The 23,381-nt window shown below is 51.9% G+C and overlaps 2 protein-coding genes and 1 long non-coding RNA gene across 4 annotated transcripts in view; 1 reads left to right on the forward strand and 2 right to left on the reverse strand.

The window, feature by feature from the left end:
* Positions 1 to 13,162, reverse strand: part of Ubxn10 (UBX domain protein 10) — a 28,602-nt gene extending 15,440 nt beyond the window's left edge. Inside the window, exons 1-3 of one of the 2 annotated variants that reach the window (NM_001285928.1) lie at positions 11,833 to 11,891; positions 10,593 to 10,921; positions 6,856 to 6,930 (exon numbers count right to left, since the gene is read on the reverse strand). The gene's annotated coding sequence lies outside the window, so the exon portion shown is untranslated. Of the gene's footprint in view, positions 1 to 6,855; positions 6,931 to 10,592; positions 10,922 to 11,832; positions 11,892 to 12,953 lie in introns of those variants that run through there. The other variant, NM_001285929.1, reaches the window with a different exon arrangement.
* Positions 49 to 19,299, forward strand: Pla2g2c (phospholipase A2, group IIC). Its single transcript, NM_008868.3, has 6 exons — positions 49 to 212; positions 455 to 581; positions 6,248 to 6,348; positions 8,986 to 9,130; positions 10,706 to 10,809; positions 18,323 to 19,299. Exons 3-6 carry the CDS (start codon positions 6,309 to 6,311, stop codon positions 18,484 to 18,486), a joined length of 453 nt encoding a protein of 150 aa, NP_032894.2. The 5' UTR covers positions 49 to 212; positions 455 to 581; positions 6,248 to 6,308; the 3' UTR covers positions 18,487 to 19,299.
* LOC115489908 lies at positions 6,086 to 17,317 on the reverse strand. The gene is made up of 2 exons (XR_003955135.1): positions 17,116 to 17,317; positions 6,086 to 6,809 (listed from the first exon to the last, which is right to left on the reverse strand). It is a non-coding gene; the product is annotated as an uncharacterized LOC115489908 (long non-coding RNA).
* Positions 19,300 to 23,381: the final 4,082 nt, after the last annotated feature.

A 23,381-nucleotide genomic window follows, 5' to 3' on the forward strand; every position in this document is an offset into this window, starting at 1 on the left:
GCTTCCGGTGGGACCGGAACCTGCCTGACCTGGACCGCAAGCTGAATTGGACTAGGGCACGGAGGGCGGAGGGGCAGAGGTGGTTCACGGATTCCAGGCTCAGGACCTTGGTGTGGCCCTGCCCCATGGAGGCCACAGGGCCCTGGGCCTGGACCCCTGCCATTGGAACTCTTCTTCCTGACCTGGCCTGACTCTTGTGTCTCCTGGGGAATGTGCGTTCAGGGGAGAGGGAGCCCTGCCCTGGAGTCGGGGGTAGGGACCAGGAACAAATCCCTGTCAATCCTTGGCCTGACTTTGCCAGTGTCCTTGTTTTAAACAGGGTTGTGCAACTGTTTTAAAACGAGACCCTTAGAATCTGGGTGGTGATTTTTTTAGGGTATGTTGTCATGGGGGTTCCCACCCCCAGGCCACCAGTCTTGTGATCACCACCTGTATCTCCTATTTCCTCCTTAAGGGTCTAACTATATACAGTCAGCAACTCCAGCCACTTCACCGCGTTTCCCAACAGCTTTGAGTTTTGGAGGCCGGCAGCCTGACTGCTTTCTCAGAAGCTATGGTCCACTACCTCAGCCATTCTGTTGGTAAGAGTCCTCCTGGCCCTACTGTCATCCCATCAGTGTGATGGATGCCTTAGCTGGAATCTGTCCAACCCACACCGAGCCATGACATGTCACACACATGAGACCCTCTGCCCTCCCTGGCCAGCCTTCTGTTTCCTGCCCTCTCCAATAGCTATTTCAAATCCTATCTGTCCTCTAAAAACCTCCCACATGCCGTCTTCCTTCCTCCCTCCCTGTGGGATGACAGTCTCCTGCCCTCTGCAAAGGAAAATAGAAACCATTGAATGTGAACCTTCTTAGTTGTCTGCTGTCAGACCAGAGGGCTCCCAGCCTTTGCACGATTGCTCTCTTGCCTCTGGTCTGTTAGAATGGTCATCTGATCCCATCCCTGTTAGCTGTCTCTGAGGTGCTTCCCAACCACAGCCACACACACGCACACACGCACACACACGCGCGCGCGCACACACACACATACACACACACACACACATACACACACACTCTCCCCCTCCCTAGGCCCAATATCCTTGCTTCTGTTGAAACCTTGACTTAAATGAAGACTCTTCCCTAGTTTAGCCTGTCCCTTCACTTGCCCAATTCCTCCCTGTCTTTGTTCCAATCTAATCAACTCTTCCTTCCAAGCTGGCATTAAGATGACTTTAAAGCTGAGAAGTGACAGCGCATTCCTTTAATCCCGACACTCAGGAGGAAGAGGTAGGCGGATCTCTGAGTTCAAGGCCAGCCTGGTCTACAGAGCAAGTTCAAGAACAGTCATGACTACATAGGGAGACCCTGTCTCAAAAACAAAACAAAACAAACAAACAAGAAAAAAAAAACTGCTTTAAAAGGAGTCCCGTTGGACTCTGCTCTAGACAGACCCTTAGAGTAATTTAGTGATTGAACTAGTAGAAGTTAACTAATAGACAGTTAAGAACCACAGATTCACTACCTAACTTCATGGCCACATCTTTGTTACCTGCTTCATGCAGGGATAGGATTTTGATATGAGCAGAGTTCTAAGGCCTTGTCAGCACATCCACAGTTGGGTTGGAAAGACACATTGCTCATGGATAGAATTGTAAAGAATACCGTTTTCAGTAAAGTTTGAGCCAAGGGAAGGAGAGCCTGTTGGATGCGATCATGTATGCTGTGCTTGGTGCCACTGGCACTTTCCTTGAGAGCTGGCATGGAGGAGTTCATTTCAGTGATGGGCTGTTAGCCCATCTCAGAGAGGAAGCTGCTGACCCCGGGAGAGCACCTGGCCGTGGAGCGGAGCCTGCACTAGGCTGGCCTCCTTTCTGGGAGTTCTGTCTTCAGATATCCCAGAGGCATCTGTGGCCCCAGGAAGGTACAGCTGGCACCTTCAGAAGCTGGTTGCTTTGCGTCGTAAGAGTTGCTGACTTACATCTTGTTAATGAATCTGTCAGAAGTCTCCAGCCCTTCAGCGCCCACTCGGAAAAGATTAAAGTAGATCCTGCATCAGCTATTTTAACATCACCTAAGAATTACGCAGTCCTGTGAGAAGCGAGTCTGTTTCAATCCCTTGTTCCCCAACGGGTGTGCGAGAGTGGTGTGCGTGCCCTCGCTGGAGCATCTCGAAATGCTGCTTCCGCCCATGGTCCATTTCATGTTCAGCAACACATGAGTCTTTGTTCCTCGGCATGGTGTGATGCAGCCCCGTGGGGAGGAAGAGGCAGCCAGCTAGTCCCTGCCTTTATCTCCTGACCTGTACCACAGAGAGGAGCTTCAAAGAATGTCCCCTCTGATGCCTGCGCTGAACATGCACACACACTCACTAGCTTCTCGGAAGATGGTTGGAGGCTACTCTCCTCCTGTCTGCTTATGAGTCAACTCATCTTTCTTTGTACCATGCCTCCACTCCCCGGCTCTCTCCAGGGCTCCAGCCAGCTTGTTCCCCAAATGGGCCTTTGGTGTTTTCCTGTCCAGTATCCTGCTTCTCCCTCTCCAAGGTGACGCTAAACTGCTTGATTCTTCAAGACCCTTCTTAAAAGCCACCTGTTCTGTGAAGGCTTTTCCCGAGCAACTTTGTCTCCCTAATACCTCCCAATGGTCTATCTTAGGTCACTTCTGTTCAGTGACAACATGCCCAAGATGCACCATGTGTGTACCTTTCTCAGGTCAGCTCCTCAGATGTCCATGAATCTTCTCCACACAGATACCATCCATTGGGGCTGCTTTGTCTTTTAAAAAACAACTGAGTTTGGGGGCCTTTTGCTAATGAATAGTAGAACAATTTGGGAACTTAGCACAAACTGGTCTGACAGCCCACAGTGTACCACCCCCACTCTTAGGTTCCCAAGTGGCACTTCATCTGGACCCGCCTGCTGGGCTGGCCATGGGACTTGTGGGTGTGGTCTCTGCGGTGGAAGCAGCAGTTTGAATCCTTGCTCCAGCACTTTCCCATGGGACACCTTGGTCATGCCATTAACTTCTTCCCTAGCCTAGTTTGCACATCTATAGAATGGGCCTTTTAGATGGGTTGCTATGAGAGAAAGTGATGTCATCCATTAGCGGTCTTGGCCTGGCGCCTGGCACAGGGCACTACTTTGTACTTCTTACCTGACACTCTCCTTCGGGTGTGGTGATAACACTGCCTAAGGGCAGGAACTTGCTTGTCCTCCCTCAGTCCCACGCTTAGCCCTCATAAAGCCTACTTGTGGCAGATGCCCAACAAATGAGAAATTGTTGGTGACATTGATTCTGACGAAAAGACCCACAAGCACCCCAAGGCTAACTAATTTGGAATGTAAATGGCCTCCCTTGGGACTGGCTGAAGGCAAGCCCTCCAGATTTTGTGGTTTGGGTTGGGTTTTTTTTTGTTTGGTTGGTTTTGTTTTGTTTTTTTGTTTGTTTGTTTGTTTTTGTTTTTTTCCAGTTTGTTCCCAGAGAGTCTGTAGGCCTATTTTGAATTGGTGACTTCTAGATTTCAGTCTGCAGCCAGTGTTTTTCTCTGTTGACTTAGATCTAGATCCTGTCAGACCCATTGATTTAGAATACAGGTAGCATTTAAGAAGAACGAGCATAATCTAATCACAAGGCCAACAGGCCGCAGGCACAGCTCCTTAGAAATCACCTTCCTGAGAGATTCTCAACAGAGAAGTTTCTGGATAATAAAATGGAGCCACCAAAGAGACACAGTGTTCCATTGCTCCCTGCATCTCTCTGGAACATAACCAAGCATGTCTCGACACATCCTGTCTGGTTAAAGGGAATACATCAAACTGTCACTCACTTTGGCCCCATGTTGACCAAGCACTTTCACACCAGGAATCTAGAATCTTGCTGGCGCCATAGAAGACAAAGGTCATTGGCTCCACTTCACAGACGGGAAGCTCGGGGTCCTGCAGCTTAGGTCCACTGACAGGAAATATTGGGTCTCTGCCAACTCTCTTTGACACAGACTCAGAGTTCATCGCTCCCCACCACTGCTGCCTCTTACACAAAGCCAAAGTCAGCAGCTGTGCTTGGGCACAATGTTGTTGACAGAAGTCAAGGCCCCTATGGGGCTCTTGGTCTATGCCTGGGCTCTGTTTGTCTGTAGTCAGCTCCTCGGTCCTTTGGACCTTCCTTGGGATCATCTCATTAGCTAAGGACACAGTTGGCACTTCAGTTGGATCTCATTACCGGAACAGCACTCCAGGCCCCTTTGTTTGGGAAGTCACCTGCTGGTTCAAAAGCTTTGAGTCCTTTCTTTGTAGCCCAAACCCAGGCCTGGTTTTGTCAGGTTCCCATGGAGACAGAACTTAATTAGTAAAGCTTGTACAGCTGTCGAAATGATGGTTGGCCAGGAACAGCCTGGTCAGGACCCCACAGCCTCTCAGCATCCTTCAACGTTGTACCAAAGAAGGCAGAGCAGCTGGGACACCAGGTGAGCTCTCCCAGAGCTCTTGCCATAGGTCTGACATTTTGACATTTTCCTGGGAAAGTTGACCACAGAATGAAAACCTTTCCAAAGCTTTGGACCTGCCAAGTTCCCATGACTCCGATGTTGTGACTCTGTTGTGCCCTCTTCGGGACCTGAGACAATCAGATGTAGCCTGATGCCTCATGGGGCTGGTGGCGAACACTTGGACTGCAAGTAAGCTGTGTGCTGATGGTAGGGCCAGTCCATGGAGAGGCAGACGTGCACACTCTTCCCCCATTGCCCCAGTGGAAGTGTGCCTTATAGTCTTCCCATCTCATTATGGTTCTAATGTGAATGTTACATCTATGTGTGAGTTTGGTTTTAGTCCCAGGTGTTTTTTGTCATTTGCCAGCTGGTCCGTACCACAAGTCCATGGGAGTGGACATCTGTAAGAATTTGTTTGTTCTCTCCGTGTCTCTGTTATCTCTCTCCAGCCAGCCATCCATTTATCCACCCATCCACACATCCACCTATCCATACTTCCACCCATCCATATATCTTTCTTTTTTTTGAAATAGGATCCTTCAAATTTGCTAGGTAGTCAGGGGTGACCTCGAACTTCTGCCCCTCCTGTCTCTACCCTCCACAGGCTGGGATTCTAAGCCCAGGCCACCATGACTAGACAGAGGCCAGGGTTTTGTGGTGTGAGGGAAGCACTTTGACAGCTGGACCACATCCCCGGCCCTATCCCACCTCTTCGGTGGAGATAGACACTCTGAAGCTGATGTGAGTCTCTAGCTGTTATAACTATGACACGGTCGATGGTTGACATTACTCACAGAGGTTTGTTCCTGCGTGCCATCAGGAGAAACCGTGCTTTAGCGGGGCTGAGTTTGTAACTCCGGTACCAGGAGATCAAAGGAGAAACCGTGCAAATGGCAGAGGATGTTGACAGCCTTGGCTTTCCTAAACCACACTCCCAAGATGGACGCCATATAGGCCATCTAAACCTGGGATCGCAGGGGATGCTGACTCCTCTACAGAGAAAAGAACAGGCAGTGATAGTGTTCGCAGAGAAAGAAAGACTCCTGCAGCACTCACTGTTTTCAAACGGAGCCCTTCTGACATCTGGGTCAAAGTGACAGGAAAGGGTGTCACATTCAGATATCACTAGCTCTGGCAAAGATCTCTTAAAGCCCAGTGCTGGGGCACCCAAAGGCCTGTTTTGTAGGGGGTTTGTCTGGCACTGTTAAATGTTTTCAGATGCTAAATTCTCTACCCCAAGACCTGGTTTCTCCTGATGTGGAGATTCTCACATATAACTGCTTTTGTTGTGTAAACCTTGCCCCCCCCCAAGTTATCCCTGGTTGATTAATAGAGATGCCTACAGCCTGGGCCTGGCAGAAGGGAAGGGCAGAGTGAAGGTTCCTGGGCTTGGGGTCTCAGGCAGAGACCATGATGAGAAGAGAGAAGAAGGAGAATGAAGTCGCAATGGGATAGGTGGATTGGGAGCGTGTGACCATGAGGGCTGGCCAGTCGGAGTAGCAGTGACCCAGGTGGAATATGGCAAGTGATATCTTGGTGTTATTGAGAGGGAAGTAGGCAAAATAGCAGAGTGTGTTGATATCTGCCCAGCTCTAGTGCTAAGGCTTATTATCAATTTAAAGGTTGTTGTGTCTTTTATTTGGGAACTCTATGGTCTAAGTAGGGTATAAACCCTTAACAGATATTTAAAGACAACAAGGGGGTGTGGCAAACCCCTAGAATAATTATCCCAACAGTGGTTTGTACCCACATGGCCTCTTACTTCCTCCCCACACAGGAGCCAAACTGGCAAATGAAGGTGAAATCCCCGAACCGTGGACCTCCTGGTCACCTCGGGAATGAAGGGCATTGCCATCTTCCTTGTCTTCATCTTCTACTGTAAGTGAAGCCATCTGGGAGGGTGTGGGGGGGGGAGGCTGTACCTGTGTCACAGGGGAGGCCCCTCCCGGGTAGCACTGAGTGAAGGGAGGGTCCAAGGCATCCAGGAGAGAGCAAGGTTCCCTCCAGAGTTCTCCAACCTCTGGTTGTGCCATCGGATGTGCCAGGCCATCACAGAGCACCTTGGAATCCAAAGGCCACATACTGAGTTTGGCTGTGGTGTCGGCACTCCCTGCCTGGGAGGCTTCCTTCCTTCCCGGTCTGGTTGCCTTTATTTAAAGCTATGTGTGCTGTGGTGCAGAAACAGCAGGCATGATTCTAGCCAGCCGGGGTTACTTTTCTGGGGAAGGCGACCTGGCGATGCCTTGTGGGATACTCAGTCCAACCCAGTCACTGCTGCCAGGGTTCAGCTTGCACACCTCTCCAAAGAGACCAAGGGCTTCCGGGGAGCTGTCTGAGGTCTGCTTAACAAACAAACAAAACAAAACAAAATCCAGTGTCTCTTACCGAGTGCCTGGGTTAACGGCTGGTCCAAAACCAGTTTCGGGCCAGTTTCAGCAATGCCGCAGTACCTTTGGGGTTCTGTAAGTCAGACATATCAAAATCAGGTCTCGATCTTTCCCCAAGTTTGCCTAGTGAGCTCTGCAGCTTTCAAAATCACACCAAGCAAGGTGGAGGTGGTAAGGGCCTATAATCTCAGCACTTGGGAAGTGGAGGCAGGAGGATGGAGAGTTCAGGTCAAGGCATCTAACTCAGCACTGAGGAGGGAGGGAGCTTGAGAAAACCTTCCTGACACCCTTACTGTTCTCCTTTGAGTCCATGCCTTTGCTGTATTTGTATCGCACACCAGAGATAAGCCTGTAATTGGGGAATCTACGGGCCCAGCCGGTAGAGTGCTTGCCTACCAGACACAAAAACCCAGGTTCGATCCCCAGCACTGAATAGAGCCCGACAGAATGGCACACACCTGTGTTGGAGGTAGGGGCAGCAGAGTTAGAAGTTCATGGTCATCCGTAGCCACATAGGAGTTGAAAGCCAGATTCTGTGAGACTCTAACCGCCTGATTCTACCTGGAGCAGAGGCTGCCTGGAACGTCAACCTCTCTGTTGAGGGTCTCTCAGGAAGCTGATTCATAAGCAGCTTTACATAGCCATATAGTCTGTTAGCCTTGTGACTAGATTATGCACGTCATTATTATTTATATACCATGAAATATATAGCAACAAAGGTACAGCCTCATTAGAAACCAGTACATTTTTACACCTGGATGCAACAGCTGCTTTGGAGACTGCACATGCACGCGCACACACACACACACACACACACACACACACACACACACACACACCGTCAAAATGCTGTAGCAAAATAAAGCATGTGTCTTAGTCACTGTCCAGTTGCTGTGAAGAGACACTATTCCAAGGCAACTCTTAAAGGAAAACATTTAGCTGGGGCTGGCATACAGTTTTAGAGTCCATTATCATCCTGGCAGGTGCTGGAGAAATAGCTGAGAGCAACATCCTGATCAGCAAGCAAAGAGACGTAGAGACTAGGCTTGGCGTGGGTGTTTGAAACCTCAAAGCTCACCGCCAGTGACGCACTTCCCTTGACAAGGCCACACCTACTAATCCTTCCCTAACAGTTCCATTCCCTGGCGACCATGCATTTAAATATATGAGCCTGTGGGGCCATTTGTATTCAAACCACCACAGCATGCTTATGAAGAAAGGTACATGGAATTGCATGCAAACTGCACGTGGCCTGGTTCTTTCTCCCATCTGCTTCAGTCTCACTGCATGGAGTTCAGCTGTTAGAAATGATATATCCCCCCAAGACATGTGCTTTGGTGACCATTCTCCTGTGGGTGGACATATGACATTTCCAGTGTTCTGATCTTACCACGCTGCCAGCAAACACCCTTGTATATGCATCTCTGCGTTGTTGTGTGAGCATTTTGTAAAAGTGAAAAAGTCTACTGATGCATGCCTGAGAAGTCCAGCACCTCGAAGGTTTGAGACTGGTCTCTATTGGGTAAGACAAGACCCTGTCCGTTAAAACAAAATAAGAATTGGGTCTGTGTGTATTTGCCATTTTATAGGCTGGATCAAGCGTGTTTTACTTTCTCTTACCCCTGTGTTCTGCTCCTGTGAGACTCTAACGGCCTGATGCTACCTAGAGGAGGGACTGACTGGAACATCAGCCTCTCTGTTGAGGGTCTCTCAGGTAGCTGACTTCTAAGGAGCTGTGCACAGCCATGCGACCCGTTGACCTTGTGAGCAGACGATGCACCTTCTTCTTAAATGCTACCTGTACTCTCAGTCTAGAGGGCCTAACAGGATCAGTGTCAACAGAGAAAACACCGGCTACAGACTGGAACCTGTGGCTTTGAATTTTCCCAGTTAACGTTGTTCAGACCTGGATGGTGGTAGAGCAACCCCTGACAGCTGGGGAGCCTGAGCCCCATCCTGATTAGCAAGACACTTTCTGAGTGATGGAGTAACACCAGTCCTAAATTCTTTCCTTTGAAGGAGGCTGATGTCTTGGGGGAGGGTTCTGGGCTGTCCGCCCCTCTGCAAACACTCCAGCAAAGGCCGTGGGCCCTCACACTCTTCTTGTTTATTGTTTCCTCCTTGGCAGGGACAACCTCCACCCTCAGCAGTTTCTGGCAGTTCCAGAGGATGGTCAAACACGTCACAGGGCGCAGCGCCTTCTTCTCCTATTACGGATATGGCTGCTACTGTGGGCTTGGGGGCAAAGGGCTCCCTGTGGATGCCACAGACAGGTGATGCGGATGACCTGGGCCAACCCTTATTTTATTTGCTTTGAAGTAGAGGCTTTACAGCCAGGGGAGAGGGTGTTGGGAATCCTGAAGAAACAATTACAGGACAGCACAAGATGAAGAAGAGTTGCAGGGTCAGTCCCGAGGAAGCCAGAGCTGAGCCACCTTCCTCTGTGTGACCTGTGACACTGCCTAGGGGCCTGTATGCCTGGGATCCTTAGTATGGCTTGTGTGCTGTTGCCATCTTGAGACAGGGTCTTATCTTCCAACTCACGTTGGCTCCTAACTTACTATATAGTCCAGGTTGGACTTGAACTCTGGACCCTCCTGCCTCAGCCACCCAAGTGTTCAGATTCCAGGCATATGCCACTAGGTACCGCTCAAACCCAGAACCTCATCCCTGCTGGACAGAGATTACCCCAAGCCCCATCCTGCTAGCCTCCATCCAGGACCCCAGTGTTACACAGTCAGTCCTGCCCAGAGCTCTGGAGGCCTCACCTATTTGCTTACAAAGGTGATCTTTCCTCATCTGCTCCATTTTTTTTTAGGGTGATGGGCTCAGTGCCTGCCCTGCCAACTCCCAACCTAATTCCATATTTTAGGAGAGTGAAGCCAAGTGGCCCAGTTTGAAAAAGTTGTCCATCTGGAGGCAGTTGTACGGTACAAAGTTGGCTTCCAGGACAGCTCAAAGGATCTGAGGGTGGGCGGTGTAAACTTTTAGAAAAAGCGAAAGCTACTACAGTTTGGGGAAGGGCCCAGTAGGGAGACTGGATAGTGTGTGTCTTTTCCCATTTGAAAAAACCAAGAAGGGAAATGCCCCTTGGCATCCTAATAGCAGGGCTTTAGCCCAGCGATTCTCAACCTTCTTAATGCTGTGACCCTTGAATACAATTCCTCATGTCGGGCTGACCCCTAACCATAAAATTATATCACTGTTACTTCATAACTCTAATTTTACTTCATAACTCTAGTTTTGCTACTATAAGTATCTGATATGGAGGATATCTGATATATAACGCCCCCCAGGGGTCACGACCCACATGTTGAGAAACACTGGCCTAGCATATCACACTTGAGTCCCCAGGCTTGTGTGTGGAGCCACAGAAGGCCGCTGGCACTTGTGAGATGTTCATTATGGTTCACTGAACCGGTGGTCTGCATATGGGCTTCAACTGTCACGGTGAATACAGGAGGCAGCACCCCCACTGTAACACAACTCACAGCAGAGGACAGAGAGGGTCTCACACTAAGAGTTGCTCAGCCTCCCACCCCTAGGGAAAGCAGCAGATCCTGGCCCAGAACAAAGATCTACCCACTCCTAGGTCCGCCTCCTGTCCTTCCCACGCCCTATAGGAGGACCAAAGGTAGACTCAATCCTGCACAACATTAGCCCAGGCCACAGAGAGCCAAGAGCACATTTATATATGGGGACAGCCATAAAAGGACAAACGCATCAGTAACTCACCTCTGCAACTCCAGTGCCTTCAGGACCAGAGACGTCACCCAGTGTTCTTTTGCTCACTGTCAGGGACACCTGCACATTGGCACAGTCCCTCACCTCTCTCTCCCCACCACTAGGTGCTGCTGGGCTCATGACTGCTGCTACCACAAGCTTAAGGAATATGGCTGCCAACCCATCTTGAATGCCTACCAGTTCACCATTGTCAATGGGACGGTGACCTGTGAGTAGCTCTCCCTCCAGGGAAACAGTATGACCTGGGCTGGTCCTTAACGGTCACCTCGTTAGCCCACTGATCATCTTAGGAAATGAGACTGTTCCAAGTGTCTTGAGATCTAGAAAGCAGATGGAGAGGCAGGGGTGAGATATATAAGTCTGAGAGTCAGAGCGTCTTGCTTCTTGGAGAGCCCTTGCTTTATTTTCCCTGGTTTCTCTTGCCCACCACTGAATTTCAGCTCCCACCAGGAAGCCAGAGCCCACCCTGTGTTATGGATCAACAAGGAGTTGTTGACTGCCGATTCTGTTGACTTTGCAGTTTCTCCAGGCAGCTGTGGCTGCTGAGAGCATTCCCCCACCCCTCCATTTTTTTCATGTGTGTGGTGTGTGGTGCACTTGTCTATATGTATAGTTTGGTTTGGTTTGGCTTGGTTTTTTGAGACAGTGTTTTTCTGTGTGACCCTGGCTGTCCTGGAACTCTAGGCTAGGCTGGCCTCAAATTCAGAGATCTTCCTGCCTCTGCCTCTGCCTCTGCCTCTGCCCCTCTGCCCCTCTGCCCCTCTGCCCCTCTGCCCCTCTGCCCCTCTGCCCCTCTGCCCCTCTGCCCCTCTGCCTCTGCCTCGAGTGCTGAGGTTACTGGCATGTGCTACCATGCCTGGCGTGCATGTATGCCTGAGTGTGTGTGCATGCATGTGTGTGTGTGTGTGTGTGTGTGTGTGTGTGTGTGTATCGACGTATGTAGCACACATAGGTGAAGACTTGAGATTGAGATTAGCGATTGTCCTCTATCTTTCTTCTACCTTATTCATTGAGGCAGAGTCTCTCAGTCAAACCCTCAGCTGCCCGATGTGGCTATCTTACAGTAAGGATCCTTTAAGGGCTTGGATTAGAGGCTGACCACCGCACCCACCCAGTGTTTGGTTTCTGTGTCTCTGAACTCTGGTCTTCCCATGTGCTTTAACCACTGAATTATACCCCAGCCCCGACAATGTCTTCTATCTGTCACGTGTTAATAAGGCACTGTGCTTACCTTTCAGTTGAACAAATATTTGCTAAGGGCGACTGCATGCCAGGCACTGTCACCAATGTGGGTAGGGACAGAAAAGTAACTAGGCATGAGGCACTGCCCAGGAGGGAAGAGGGAGGGACTGGGGCGATAGGCACACAGAGTGTCCATTCAAGAGGAGTCTATGTCCTGGGCCGAGGCTTAGGGCACAGTGAGCCACTTCCTCCCAGGTGTCTGCACAGCTGTGTTTCTGGGCACACATCCACCACCTCCAAGGTCAGAGGACTGCCACTTGCCCCCGACTCATCCCCGAGGATAGGGGACTTGTGACTCCATAGTGCATGCCCAGTACCCCTCCCAGAGCTGTAGCACAGCACACAGGCAGCCTAAGAGAGGACTGTGATTTCTCCCTGGCTTCAGTTATGAGATAGGAACTGTGACAGTCAGGAGGCTCAGACCCCCGCACCACACACACACACACACACACACACACACACACACACACACACACAGTAGGAGATTGTCTTCAGCTCAGGCTGCCTAATAGCCCTGCACAGCTGGCAGAGGGACCTGAAACATAAAGCGAGCCTTTGCCGCCGAGGCCTAGGGCAACCCTCTGCCCTTCCTCTGCTCCCTGCCGGCTCAGGAGGGTGAGGTAGGACTGGAAACTGTACCTCCGGGCCTAGAACTCCAGGAGATGGGAAAAGTATAAGAAGTTATCCATTGACAGGTGACAGTCATAGCAGATGGCACATCCGTGTTTGGCATGTGCTAGCTAGTGACAGGAGACAGAGGCAGGACCTGGGAGCTTCCCCACTGCAGCCCACGAGTCTTGCCTCATGCTCCCCAGATGAGAGGCCTGCCCAGAGCTCTGGAAAATGAGGAGACTTCCCCCAGACACCCCCAGGGCATCAGTGTCACCCTCCAGGGAGCCTAGAACCATGTGGCCTGGGTTCTGATGTCCCGCCTGCTGCTGCTAAGGAGTGAGTGACGTGTAGAAACAGCCTTTGTTGGATAAGCATCTACTGCCACTGTGGTTCCAAAGCCAGACACAGAGCGAGGCAGGCCCAGCTCCTGCTCTCCTGAGAAACTTCAGAGCAGAAAAATGCCCTCGGAGACTATCCCAGCCAACCTCTGCTACACACCTGGAAGTCTGAGCCCCATGGAAGGGAAGGGCTTGATCCGAGTGAGCGACCAGCAAGATCAAGACTTGCATGCCGGGCCTCCCCAGTGCTCTGCACCTTCTTCTCTGGCTTGAGCCGTGTGGGCCTCGGTTTTCTCACCCTCACCCATGAGGTGAGAGCAGTGGCTACCCCAGTGTAAAGCTGACTGCGTGCTTTGCACCCCTGTCCTCGGCTCCCAGGACAGACCTCTGAGATAGGCACTTTTCTCCCCATTATTGCATAGGATGTCAAGGCTCACCCAGCCAGGGAAAGGATGGAGATTTGGGCCCAGGTGGTCCTGCCTCCCTGATACCCTGCCCAAAGGCTAGGCATCTACTTGATGAGAGGGTTATTATCCAATTGCAAGTCTCTGGGCCTCTAACGACTGGTGAGGTGCTCTGTCCGGCCTGGGGAGGAGAGTAAACGGGCCTAGATCTAACCTCATACCCCAGATCTTTCCATTTGTCTGTGCCAAGGAACCTCAGCTTTCCAGTCCAGCCTCAACCTCCCAGCCAAGCCTGAGTCTCCTCACCCACACTGCACTAGGTTGCTGAGTGACCAACAGGAGTGCCCCCTCTTGTGACACACACCCCCCCAGAGAGGCTGGCCCATGCAGGTGTTTAGTTAGCGCCTGCTATTTGGACCTGGGAATTTCTGGTTTGGCCCAGCTGTGCTTTTTTCTTTGTAGAGGAATATCAGGACAATTTCTAAATTGCATGTATGTAAGTGTTTTGCCTGTGTGTGTGTCTGTGCACCACATGCATTCAATGTTAGCAGAAACCGGAAGAGGGTGTCAGATCCCCTGAAACTGGAGTTACAGACAGTTGCTGGCTGCCATATGGGTGCTAAAAGTTGAATCCGGGTCTTCTGGAAGAGGAGCAGGCGCTTATAACCAACAAACCATCTCTCCAGTCCACCCTCCCCTCGTTGCCTTAGTTACAGCTCCTTTGACTTCTGCCCTGTGCTAGCCCCTCTGGGGCTAAAGTCATTCCTGTGACCCTTGTGGAGTTAAGGTCCTCCCTGCCCCAGGCCACACTGCAGTTCAGAGAGTTGTGCTGGAAGAGTTAATGCCTCCAGCAGCTCTGAAATCCTGCACCCAAACCTGGTCCCAGGTTGCCTAGCAACCAGTGTGGTGAGGACTGTGGGGCGGGTGTGGTAGGTGAGGGGTGGGGAGAGAACTTGGGGTCCACAGCTTAAAAGACCACTCAGAGATCAGCACACATCAAAGTCTTTGAAGGAGCCCAGGGGGCAGTTTTCTTGAAGGGGACAGCTGCCCCAGCAGGACTGCCGGGGTGGCGGCTCCTCCTCTGAGGTGGTTTATATAAGCACTTGGCATTCACAGGGACTTTGAGATCAGCTCACTGACACCCCCTTCCACCCACACATGCATGCATATGTGTCGGTGGAGCCTAGCTGTGGGGGATAGAGACTGGTTCTAGCCACCAGTACCGTGGCCTCCTACATCAGAAGGCCTTTGACTCCTCCCTCCCTCTGGGATTTGGGGGAGGGCTCTACTGCCTGGGACATGCCCCTTTCTCACCCAGCATTCACCTCACCCTGAAATGTCCTGTGCCTCCTTTGTTTACTTGTGGGGCGACCCCTACCTCCCAGCTAGAATGCAAGCTCCCTGAGAGCCCTGAATGTGACCAGCAGTCATGACAAAATGCCTGATGTTACAGACTTACCTTGACTCAGTCTCTGCAGTTCAGCCATTCCTTGGCCCCGGGGCCTCAAGCAGAAGAAATGTGGAGGACAAGCCACAGCCTCCCCTCCCCAAAAAGACTTGCTAACAGTGACTTAGTGCCTTCAGCTAGACACACACCCCCCCACAACCCTCCACCAGCCAAACCCTCCATCACTTTCCAAGCAAGCACTGCCAGCCAAGGACCTGGACCTTCACCCAACAGGCCTATGGAGCCATTTCGCACCCAGTCCATAATATGGTGCCTCAGCCCTCGAGCCTCTTGGTCATCTCATGTCGCAAAATGTAGTTCATTTTCAAGGGTCCTCAAACTCGTTTTCTGTGTTAATTGGGTTTTCCCATTGGTATGACCCAAGAGGACAACCTTAAACGCTGGCTAGGATTGCATTTCGGCTCACAGTTTCACACACCTGGGTCCATTGTCCTTGGCTCTGGCATTTGTGGGTTGGAGGGGAGGGGGTGCATGCAGCAGAGACTACTCAAGGCAGATAGGAAGCCAGGGAGAAAGACCAGAACCAAATTCAACCTTCAGGATCCCCCTTCAGTGGCCTACCTCCCCCAGCAGGGCCCTGTCTTCTAAAGTTTCCACTGCTTCCCCAAGATAGTGCTACCTTCTGGGGACCAAGTGTTTAATGCCTGCACCTGTGGGAGGAATATTCATATTTAAACATAACAGGGGTACCCTTGTCTTGTTATGGTGGGAACTCATTCTCTGGGTCCATATGGTATGGTGTTCTTGGGCCTGTGCAGTCTGAAGGTGTGCTTGCTTGTGTCTGTACCCCAAATCTCTAGACAAAGGCGAGTCATGTGCTAGGAGTTTAATACCTGTTTGTTTAATGGGTGGCTAGATAAAAACCCTCATTCAGTAGGTGATGCTGACGTGTTTCTCTCATTTAAAAGCTAAGGAGGCAAGGTCTGGGAGAAGCAGCAACCTGCCTAAGACCATAAAGTCTGTGAGTCACAGACTTGGGTCTAGAACTTGGCTTCCAGGGTCCGGGAATGGATGCTTTTCTATGGTCCACAGGTCACATAAGTTCAGCTGCTAAAATGGGTTCAGCCAATGGCAATGGACCAGCAATACGGCTGGAGATCAACAAGAGCAAGACACAGTCTCCGACCTGGAGAGGATTTAGTCACACAGTAGAAAGAATGCACAGAGAGCCGGGGTTGCAACTCATCTGGTAGAAGAATGCTTGCCTCTCGTGCATGAAGCCCTGCATAAAAGAGCATGGTCATCCACGCCGGGAGTCTCAGTACTCAGAAGATGGAGGTAGGAGGATCAGGAGTTCAGAGTCATCTCTGAGTGACACAGGAGTGAGTTAAGACCAGCCTGGGCTACATGAGAACATATCTCAAGGAAGAAAAACTAGAAGTGGCTGAGAAGATGATCCCGAGGTTAGGGACTCTTGCTGCTGTGGTCCAGGACCTGAGTTCAGTTCCCAGCACACCAATGGCAGTTCACAACCATCAGTACCTCTAGTTTCAGGAGATCTGACTGCTGTGGGTACCAGGCACACATACGGTGCACAGACGTACATGTCGGCAAAACCGCTCATACGCATAATCCAAGGAGAGGGATAATTGGATAAAACTGAATAGTAAGGGGAAGGGAATAAGAGCTAAACAGGAGAGGAGAGGAGACAGAGGGCAAGCAGGGAGGATGCTGGGGAGAACACCTCTCTTCAAGGTTAGGAGTTCCTAGGTGGCAGCACCAGGTCCCCAGAGGCCTGCATTCAGACAGCCCACACCCTGTGTGGCCTTGGCAGCACAGAGATATGCTGTTGACAGGAAGGGAGAGGTTTGTGAATGGGGCTAAGATGGGTGGGGGGAGCTCTAGGGGAGCTGGGACTTGATGGATCTGGGCAGACCTTCACAGGTGGAGAAGGGCATGTGAGAGCGGGGGTTGTGGGGGGGTGCTCCATACCTTCCTGAGGGAGTGTGGCGAGGGGCAGCTGAGGCGTAGGGGTAGTGGTGTCTGCTCTAGAAATCAAGTCTCCGGACAGGAGTGGGTGGACAGCCCCAGTGGGATTGTGGGCTGCTGGGAGGGAGGACAGCAGAGAGACAAACTGCACTGGTCCTACAGACAGAGGCTTGCTTCTTAGTGTATGTGGAGCCAAGGGTAGCACTTCCAGTGCAGCCTATCAAGGCACACACTGTGAGCAACAGCCACGGTGACCAGCGTCCTAACGGGGCTTTACTGTGCTGTTCAGTCTTTGAACACGGTCAACATTGCTTTATCCAAAGGAGACTCTCAGATTAACAGCTGCAGAATACAAGCCCCGGGTCTGGCAGCCTCCTTCCTCACACAGAGAGCAGACTTGGGTGGAGTTCTATAGAAAGGAGTTGTGTCTTCGAGAGCCCAGTATGCGCTCATGCATGCACATGTAAACACACACACAAAGCATGAGGCCTGTGACTACTCAACATAGTGCCTCAATGTACCTGTCCTTCGGCTCAGACCAGAGTTCGAAGTCCTCGGGGCTTCATTGGTTTTTCTGCGGCAGTATCCCGGGGAGGAGCTCGCATGGGCTAGCCTCTGTTCTTCAAGGGGAGCCGCTGTGATGGACCAGACCTCATGGAGCCTTGCTCTGCAGGCTAGAAAAGGGCACAGCGAATCAGGATGCAAATGAAATCAGCAAGGGGACCTGGGAGGGAGAAGCTGGGGAGAGCTTTAAGCCAACTGACTTGGATGAGCCTCTCTGAAGAACTCCATCAAGATCCAAACTGCCTGTGGACTGGACTCATCACTGGAAGACCCAGGAGAAACGAGATTAGGATACCGGCATATACAAAGGCCCTGGGACAAGGCAGAGTGTGATACCTAAACTCACAGAGGCCCTGTGTCTGGAGCGGACTGGGTGGGAGGCTGGCACAGTCAAACTGTGATGGGTGGGCTGTGAACGGCCACAAAGGGAGGGCCACCGTTTCCACTGAAGCCAGGAAACCACAGCATGGCTTTAAACAAGAGAGTGGATGCAATTCAGGTGGCATTTTGAGGCTGCTTGTTTGTTTCCCCTCGTTAAGGAGGAAGAACTGACAGTACTGGGGGGGGGGGCAGGGGAGGTGGTCAGGATGATGGACAGAAGAGAGCAGAGCTTAAAGTGGCTTAAACACGTGGACATCTATGGGATTAGCCAACACATGGGAATCGGAGTCAAAGGAGCAGAGGGCTCCTAGAGAGCTGCTGGGGCCCCGCTGCAGTCATTCCTAAGGGCAGAGAGGTACAGGCTCGGTGGCCATGGAGTATATGTGCAGGGTAGCTTTGAATGTCTGCAGCTGGAGACAGTCCAGACAGCACCTGGGATGTCGAGTCGACATCTGGAATAGGAGACGGGTCTGGGGTCTGGGGGGTGGGGGGGGGTTGAGTCCTGCCTGTTGCCTTGGCCTGGGTGCTGCCTGGGTGCAGTAATTCATCCCACCCCCAACATGCAGACCAGCTTCTGCATCCCATTAACCCCCTCCTAGGCGTCAGCTCATTGCAGCAAGGAAGGATGCAACTGGGGAAGGGCTGTGAACAAAGGAAGAGCACCCCACACTCCTTCCCTTCTTGCCCCCCTCTTGGCCCCTGTAGTTCCTCCTAGGCCCCCAGCCTTCCCCCCACCTGTGGGATGGGCCGTAAGCCCCCCAGTGATGCCAAGTTTCTCCACAGGTGGATGCACCGTGGCCAGCAGCTGCCTCTGCGGGCAGAAGGCCTGTGAGTGTGACAAACAGTCTGTGTACTGCTTCAAGGAGAACCTGGCCACCTACGAGAAGGCCTTCAAGCAGCTCTTCCCGACCAGGCCTCAGTGTGGCAGGGACAAACTCCAGTGCTAGGAAGGCCACCCTCATCCCTCCATCACCTGCTCTAGTCCCGAGCCCCTTCTGAAGAGCTTTGCTGTCTGGGGAGTGTCTTTTCAGTCATTAAGGGACTGGAGGTGGAGAATTCCTGCCCTGGAAACAAACCGTGGGTATCTGGCCATTAAGAGATACAGTCTGTCAGTAGGAAACAAGGACATAAGGGAGCAGGGATGGGGGGCATCCTGCAATCCCAGCATTTGAGACATGGAGGCAGGAGAGGAAGGAGAGGCAGGAGGCCAGGGGCAACCTCCACTATACGGTAAGTTCAAGGCTAGCCTGAGCTACTTTAGACCCTGCCTTGAAAAATTTTTTAAACATTTTTTAAAGGAAAATAAAACAGGGGAACACAGGGGTTGAGCTGAAAGGTGCTCTCAAACCCTTCTCCCCAGAAGAGCAGAGAGCCCCAGGATCCAGCCTAAACTCCCCTGTACCCTCTATCCTGGTCAGGATGTGTGTCTGACTGGGGAACCAAGTCATCTACCCAGGTCAGGCTGGGAAGTGAGCCGGGATCCTAGAAAACACAGCCCAGGAGCCTCGCCTGGAATCTCCTCATTTGCACCAGGTCTGACCTCTCCAGCAGGATGCAGGATGCACCCCTGTCTCAGAAGGTGGGGCACTATCAGAAAAATGGTGTGCACCAGTGCCACAAAGATGTCACTGGTTAAGATGGCATCAAGAAATGGAAAGAGGATGTTCGGGACAGGGGGTCCAAGGCACCCAAAATCCTTACCCCAATTTAGAAGCCTTTGGTCCTGTAAGACTTAATTCTAGTAAACGAGGAAGGTCTAATTGGGCTGGTGTCTGAAGTTGATGGTGCCAGGCTGGAGTGGTGGTGTGACCATGCTTGCCTCTCTGCATGATGACACTTGCCTTTCTTGCCCTAGCGCACTCAGCACATCTGAAAAGGGCAGATTCTCTGTTTCATCCCTTGAATCTGAGATTCTGCTCGATAATGTAGCAAAAGCGGATGGAGGTCTAATGTGCAAACTTCAGTCTCTGAGGTTCAGGGCAGGTCTGTTGTCAAGACCCCTGCATCCACCAGGAGGAAGCCTGGGCTCAGCCTCTTGGATTCTCATCAGAACTTGCTGGGTGAACAGCAGCAGCAGATCCCTGGGCTCGGAGACTCACCAAGCATGAAAGAGCCCAGCCGAACCCAGGCTGAGCTGCAGCACACAGAACCATGGGTCTCAGACAGGAAGCTGCGTTTTTGTGATGCTTCAGGGTGGCTCATTACACAGCTCTTGGCTTCAGAGCGGAAGCCGAGAACACTCACTTCAGATACAGAAGCTTAAAATGGAGGCTTTGTTTTCTGAGCGCTCAGCACCCGTTCAGGATCTGAACCGTGATTCCCAAAGGGAGAGGTACATTTTTATAGGATGGGAACACAAAGTGAGGGGCAGCAGGCTGGGCTGTTGCACTGACTGGTCATATTTTGACATAAGAGGTTAAGCAAGGAAGTTAACATTAGTGACGGCATTAGCTGGGTCACCTGGTTTCAGGGTCCTTGAGTCACCTTTTGCAGTCAGGTCCCCTCCTGGACTCTGGCTTGGAATTTAGAATGATCAGGGAACAAAGGAGTGGGCAAGCTACCCATAGTCAATTAAGTCAAGACAGGCGGCACATTTATGACTTGTGTGCTCTAGTTTAGATAACGGGATAACAGCATCTTCCCTCTTCACATCCCTTACTGGTTAACAGACAAACATGAAACAGCTGAAGAGGCAGGACAGGAGTTAGGTTCTGGGGCCCGGGAACACGAACTCAGTTTTGATCCTGCTGGCAAGGTGGATCTCATTCCTGCGATGGCTGGACTCAGGAACCTACCCCCTAACAAGCTGACAGTGCTGGTCTTTATTCCCTGACACTGTCAGGTTCTCAGCTCTTGGGCCAGACTTGGAGAACATGGGAATGTGGTCCCTTGCCCTGTCTCCTCCCCTTCCCCCCACGAGGTATTGGGGGAAATTGTTGGATTTGTGGAGTGGTAGAGAATTATAGGGCTCCCTTCACGTAGTGGGTCAGCCAACATCTGTGTATTGAGCCCACACTGTGTGCCTCATGCAGAGCTGAGCTGCAGAGATTCAGAGATGTAAAGAAACACACACAGACCTCAAGTCTGGGAAGTTTGAGTTCCAGGGAGAACACCGAGAGCCCAGCTTCTACCAGTGCCAGAGGCTAAACCCCAGACTGAGAAAGCCAAGCACATGGAGACAAGAGGGTCATCGGAGGGCCTGGGAGGCAGGGCCCTGAGCTCTACCCAGCTCAAACCACACAGTCATCTTTCTTCCCCAGCCTATCCATGTAGAGCAAGTAGACATGGGGGCGGGGCCAGGGAGGCAGGAATATGAGACCTAGGAACATGGAGGAGGTGCAATGGGGACTCCATGTGGCACAGCTGTTAGAGTCTCATACAGGCTCCAAACACGGATGGGGTTTTACACTCTGTTGTACTTCTCCAGGTCTGAGAAGCCATCAGATGTCACAGTGGTAGAATAAGCTTTCCATGGAGGGTGGGGACCCCAGAGTGGCTGTCTGTCTGTCTTTGAGGTCTGATTGTATGCATGGGAGCTAAAGGCTGGATTGCTAATATGCCATCCTTAGCTTCACTCCAGGGTGTCTGTGAAGGTGGGAAGGGGGTGGCATGGAAGATGGCTTTAGGTCATTCGGGGGGACAGCCAGCTGACAAGGAGAGGCACTCTGGATCCTCAAGCACTTGCTGCTGGCTCAAATGGCAGGGGATGTGGCTCAAGCCACTCAAGAGCCTAGTGTGGGGGCAAGAGATACAACCCCAGCCCCTGCTGCTGGCACAGGTAGCCTCTGAGTGCTGATCTAGTGCACACCAGCAACTCCTGACCCATCCCAAGGCAGGCGCTGTCCAACCCCCTGGTCTCTGTCACCCAGCTGGCATTGCTGCCCAACAGCTTGAACCTGACCATGTCCAGGAACTCCCCTTCATAGGCTGAGCCTAGATGAAGCAGAACTGGGAAAGGGAGAGCTCAGAGGTCAGTCTTGGACCCAGGAAGCCATGTTCCTGGTTCTGGCTGTGCCTGAGGGACACAAAAGAAGTGGCTTGTGATTCAGAGTTGGCTAGAAGGGAGAGAGGCTGGAATAAGGGCGACCTCCCCCAGCCTCCTCCTCTAGTTTTCTCACTGTGGTGAGTGGCTGGTGTGTGTGTCACCCAGTGTGCTTTTTCGTGCACGGTCTCACTGATCACTGGAGAGACCCTAGGACTCGGTGACTCACTCTTGGATCACTAGTGGAAATGAAGGCTTGTGTCTGCAGCGCGCCGGAAGGCAAGCCTGGTCTCCCGATTTGAAATCTGGCTCATTTCCACGATGTCTACTTCCTTACAAACCATCTGGATTGGAATCACCTAGGAGACACACCTCCAAGTGCTCCTTTGAGGGTGTTTATGAGGTAGTTTGAGGAGAGAAGACCAACTCTGTATATGGTAGACACCATTTCATGGCTAGGGACCCAGACTGAATAAAAAGGGGTAAAGGAGAAAGGTAGTTGGTCGCTAGCCTTCTCCCTCTCCCTCCTTCCCCTCCCTCCCTCCCTCCTCCCTCCTTCTTCTTCTTTCCTCCCTCCTCCCTCTCTCCTCCCTCCCTCCTCCCTGACTGTAGGCCAACATACCCAGCTGCCACAAGCTCTGGCTCCCATGCCTTCTCCACCACAATGGACTGTGTATGACCTCAAACAAATCCTTAAAAGCCCCAAACAATCCCTTCCTTAAGTAGCTCTGCCAGGAAGGAACTCTGTCACAGCAAAATCAACTAAGACACATCCCCCTTTATAGGAGAGGGCTATTAGATGCGAAGCTTTCTGAGGTTATGGCTCAATGGAGTCAGGGGGCAATTCTTGGGTGACAATGACTAACTTATGTGGCCTCTCTGGGAGTTAACCTCCTCACTTATAAAGGAAACGGTGAAGAGTGCCCAGCTCAGGCGGCTGCCAAGCTGGAGAGATAAGGCAGCTTGGGGCACAGTGTGCATATAGTAGCTGCTCAGTTACTCCTTGACTGACTCCTGCTCAGTGGGCTGCTCTTGCGTGGTGGCCCTTACAGGGAAGTCTGGTTTGGCTTTGCCAGGATCCTGTCTCTGAGTCTAGGAAATGTCAGTATTTCTCTCCAGAACCTTGCTTGTCACAGTCACAGTGGCATCAGCTGCTCGTTAGGAAGCCACAACTGGGGAGCCTGACAGCTGGTGTCGCTGTGCCAGCCTCGGGGGAGGAAGGGCTGTGTTCACAGTCAAGGCTGGGCTGAGTAAATAGCCGTGCTCCAGCCCAGCACCTATTGCATGCACACGGAGCCCGGCTCAGCCCAGCCCAGCCCAGTACCTACTGCATGCACACGGAGCCCGGCTCAGCCCAGCCCAGCCCAGTACCTACTGTATGCACACGGAGCCCAGCTCAGCCCAGCCCAGCCCAGGGCGAAGGGGCCTGTGAGCTTGGGAAGTAAGTGTCCCCCCACTCCCTCCTCCTTAAGCTCCCTTCAACTCCCCCCACCCCACCCCCCAATCAGGACCAGACTGGTTCATTAATCCACAGCGTTGTCTCTGCCAGGTTTCTGTTTGTGGGGAAGGTCATGGCCAATCCATTTCTTCCTCTTCCTGCTCCTATTTGCCTACCTGACTTCGAGACCCATAGGTGATCAACACCAGAACCAGAGGCGTCATCACCAGCTCCAACCCTTTCTGTCCTCCATGCCAGACCCTGTACTAGGTCATGCGCCTTCTTGACCTGAGTCCCACCCGACTCCCAGACCTCTGCTGTGCACTCACCAGTCGCAGAGTGCAGAGGCTGAGACTTGGAGGGGTGATGTGACTTGCCCAGGGTCCTGTGGCCAGCCAGTGGCTGAGCTGGGTACCACCTAG

The sequence above is a fragment of the Mus musculus genome, chromosome 4, assembly GCF_000001635.26.
Source record: "Mus musculus strain C57BL/6J chromosome 4, GRCm38.p6 C57BL/6J".
NCBI lineage: Eukaryota > Metazoa > Chordata > Mammalia > Rodentia > Muridae > Mus > Mus musculus.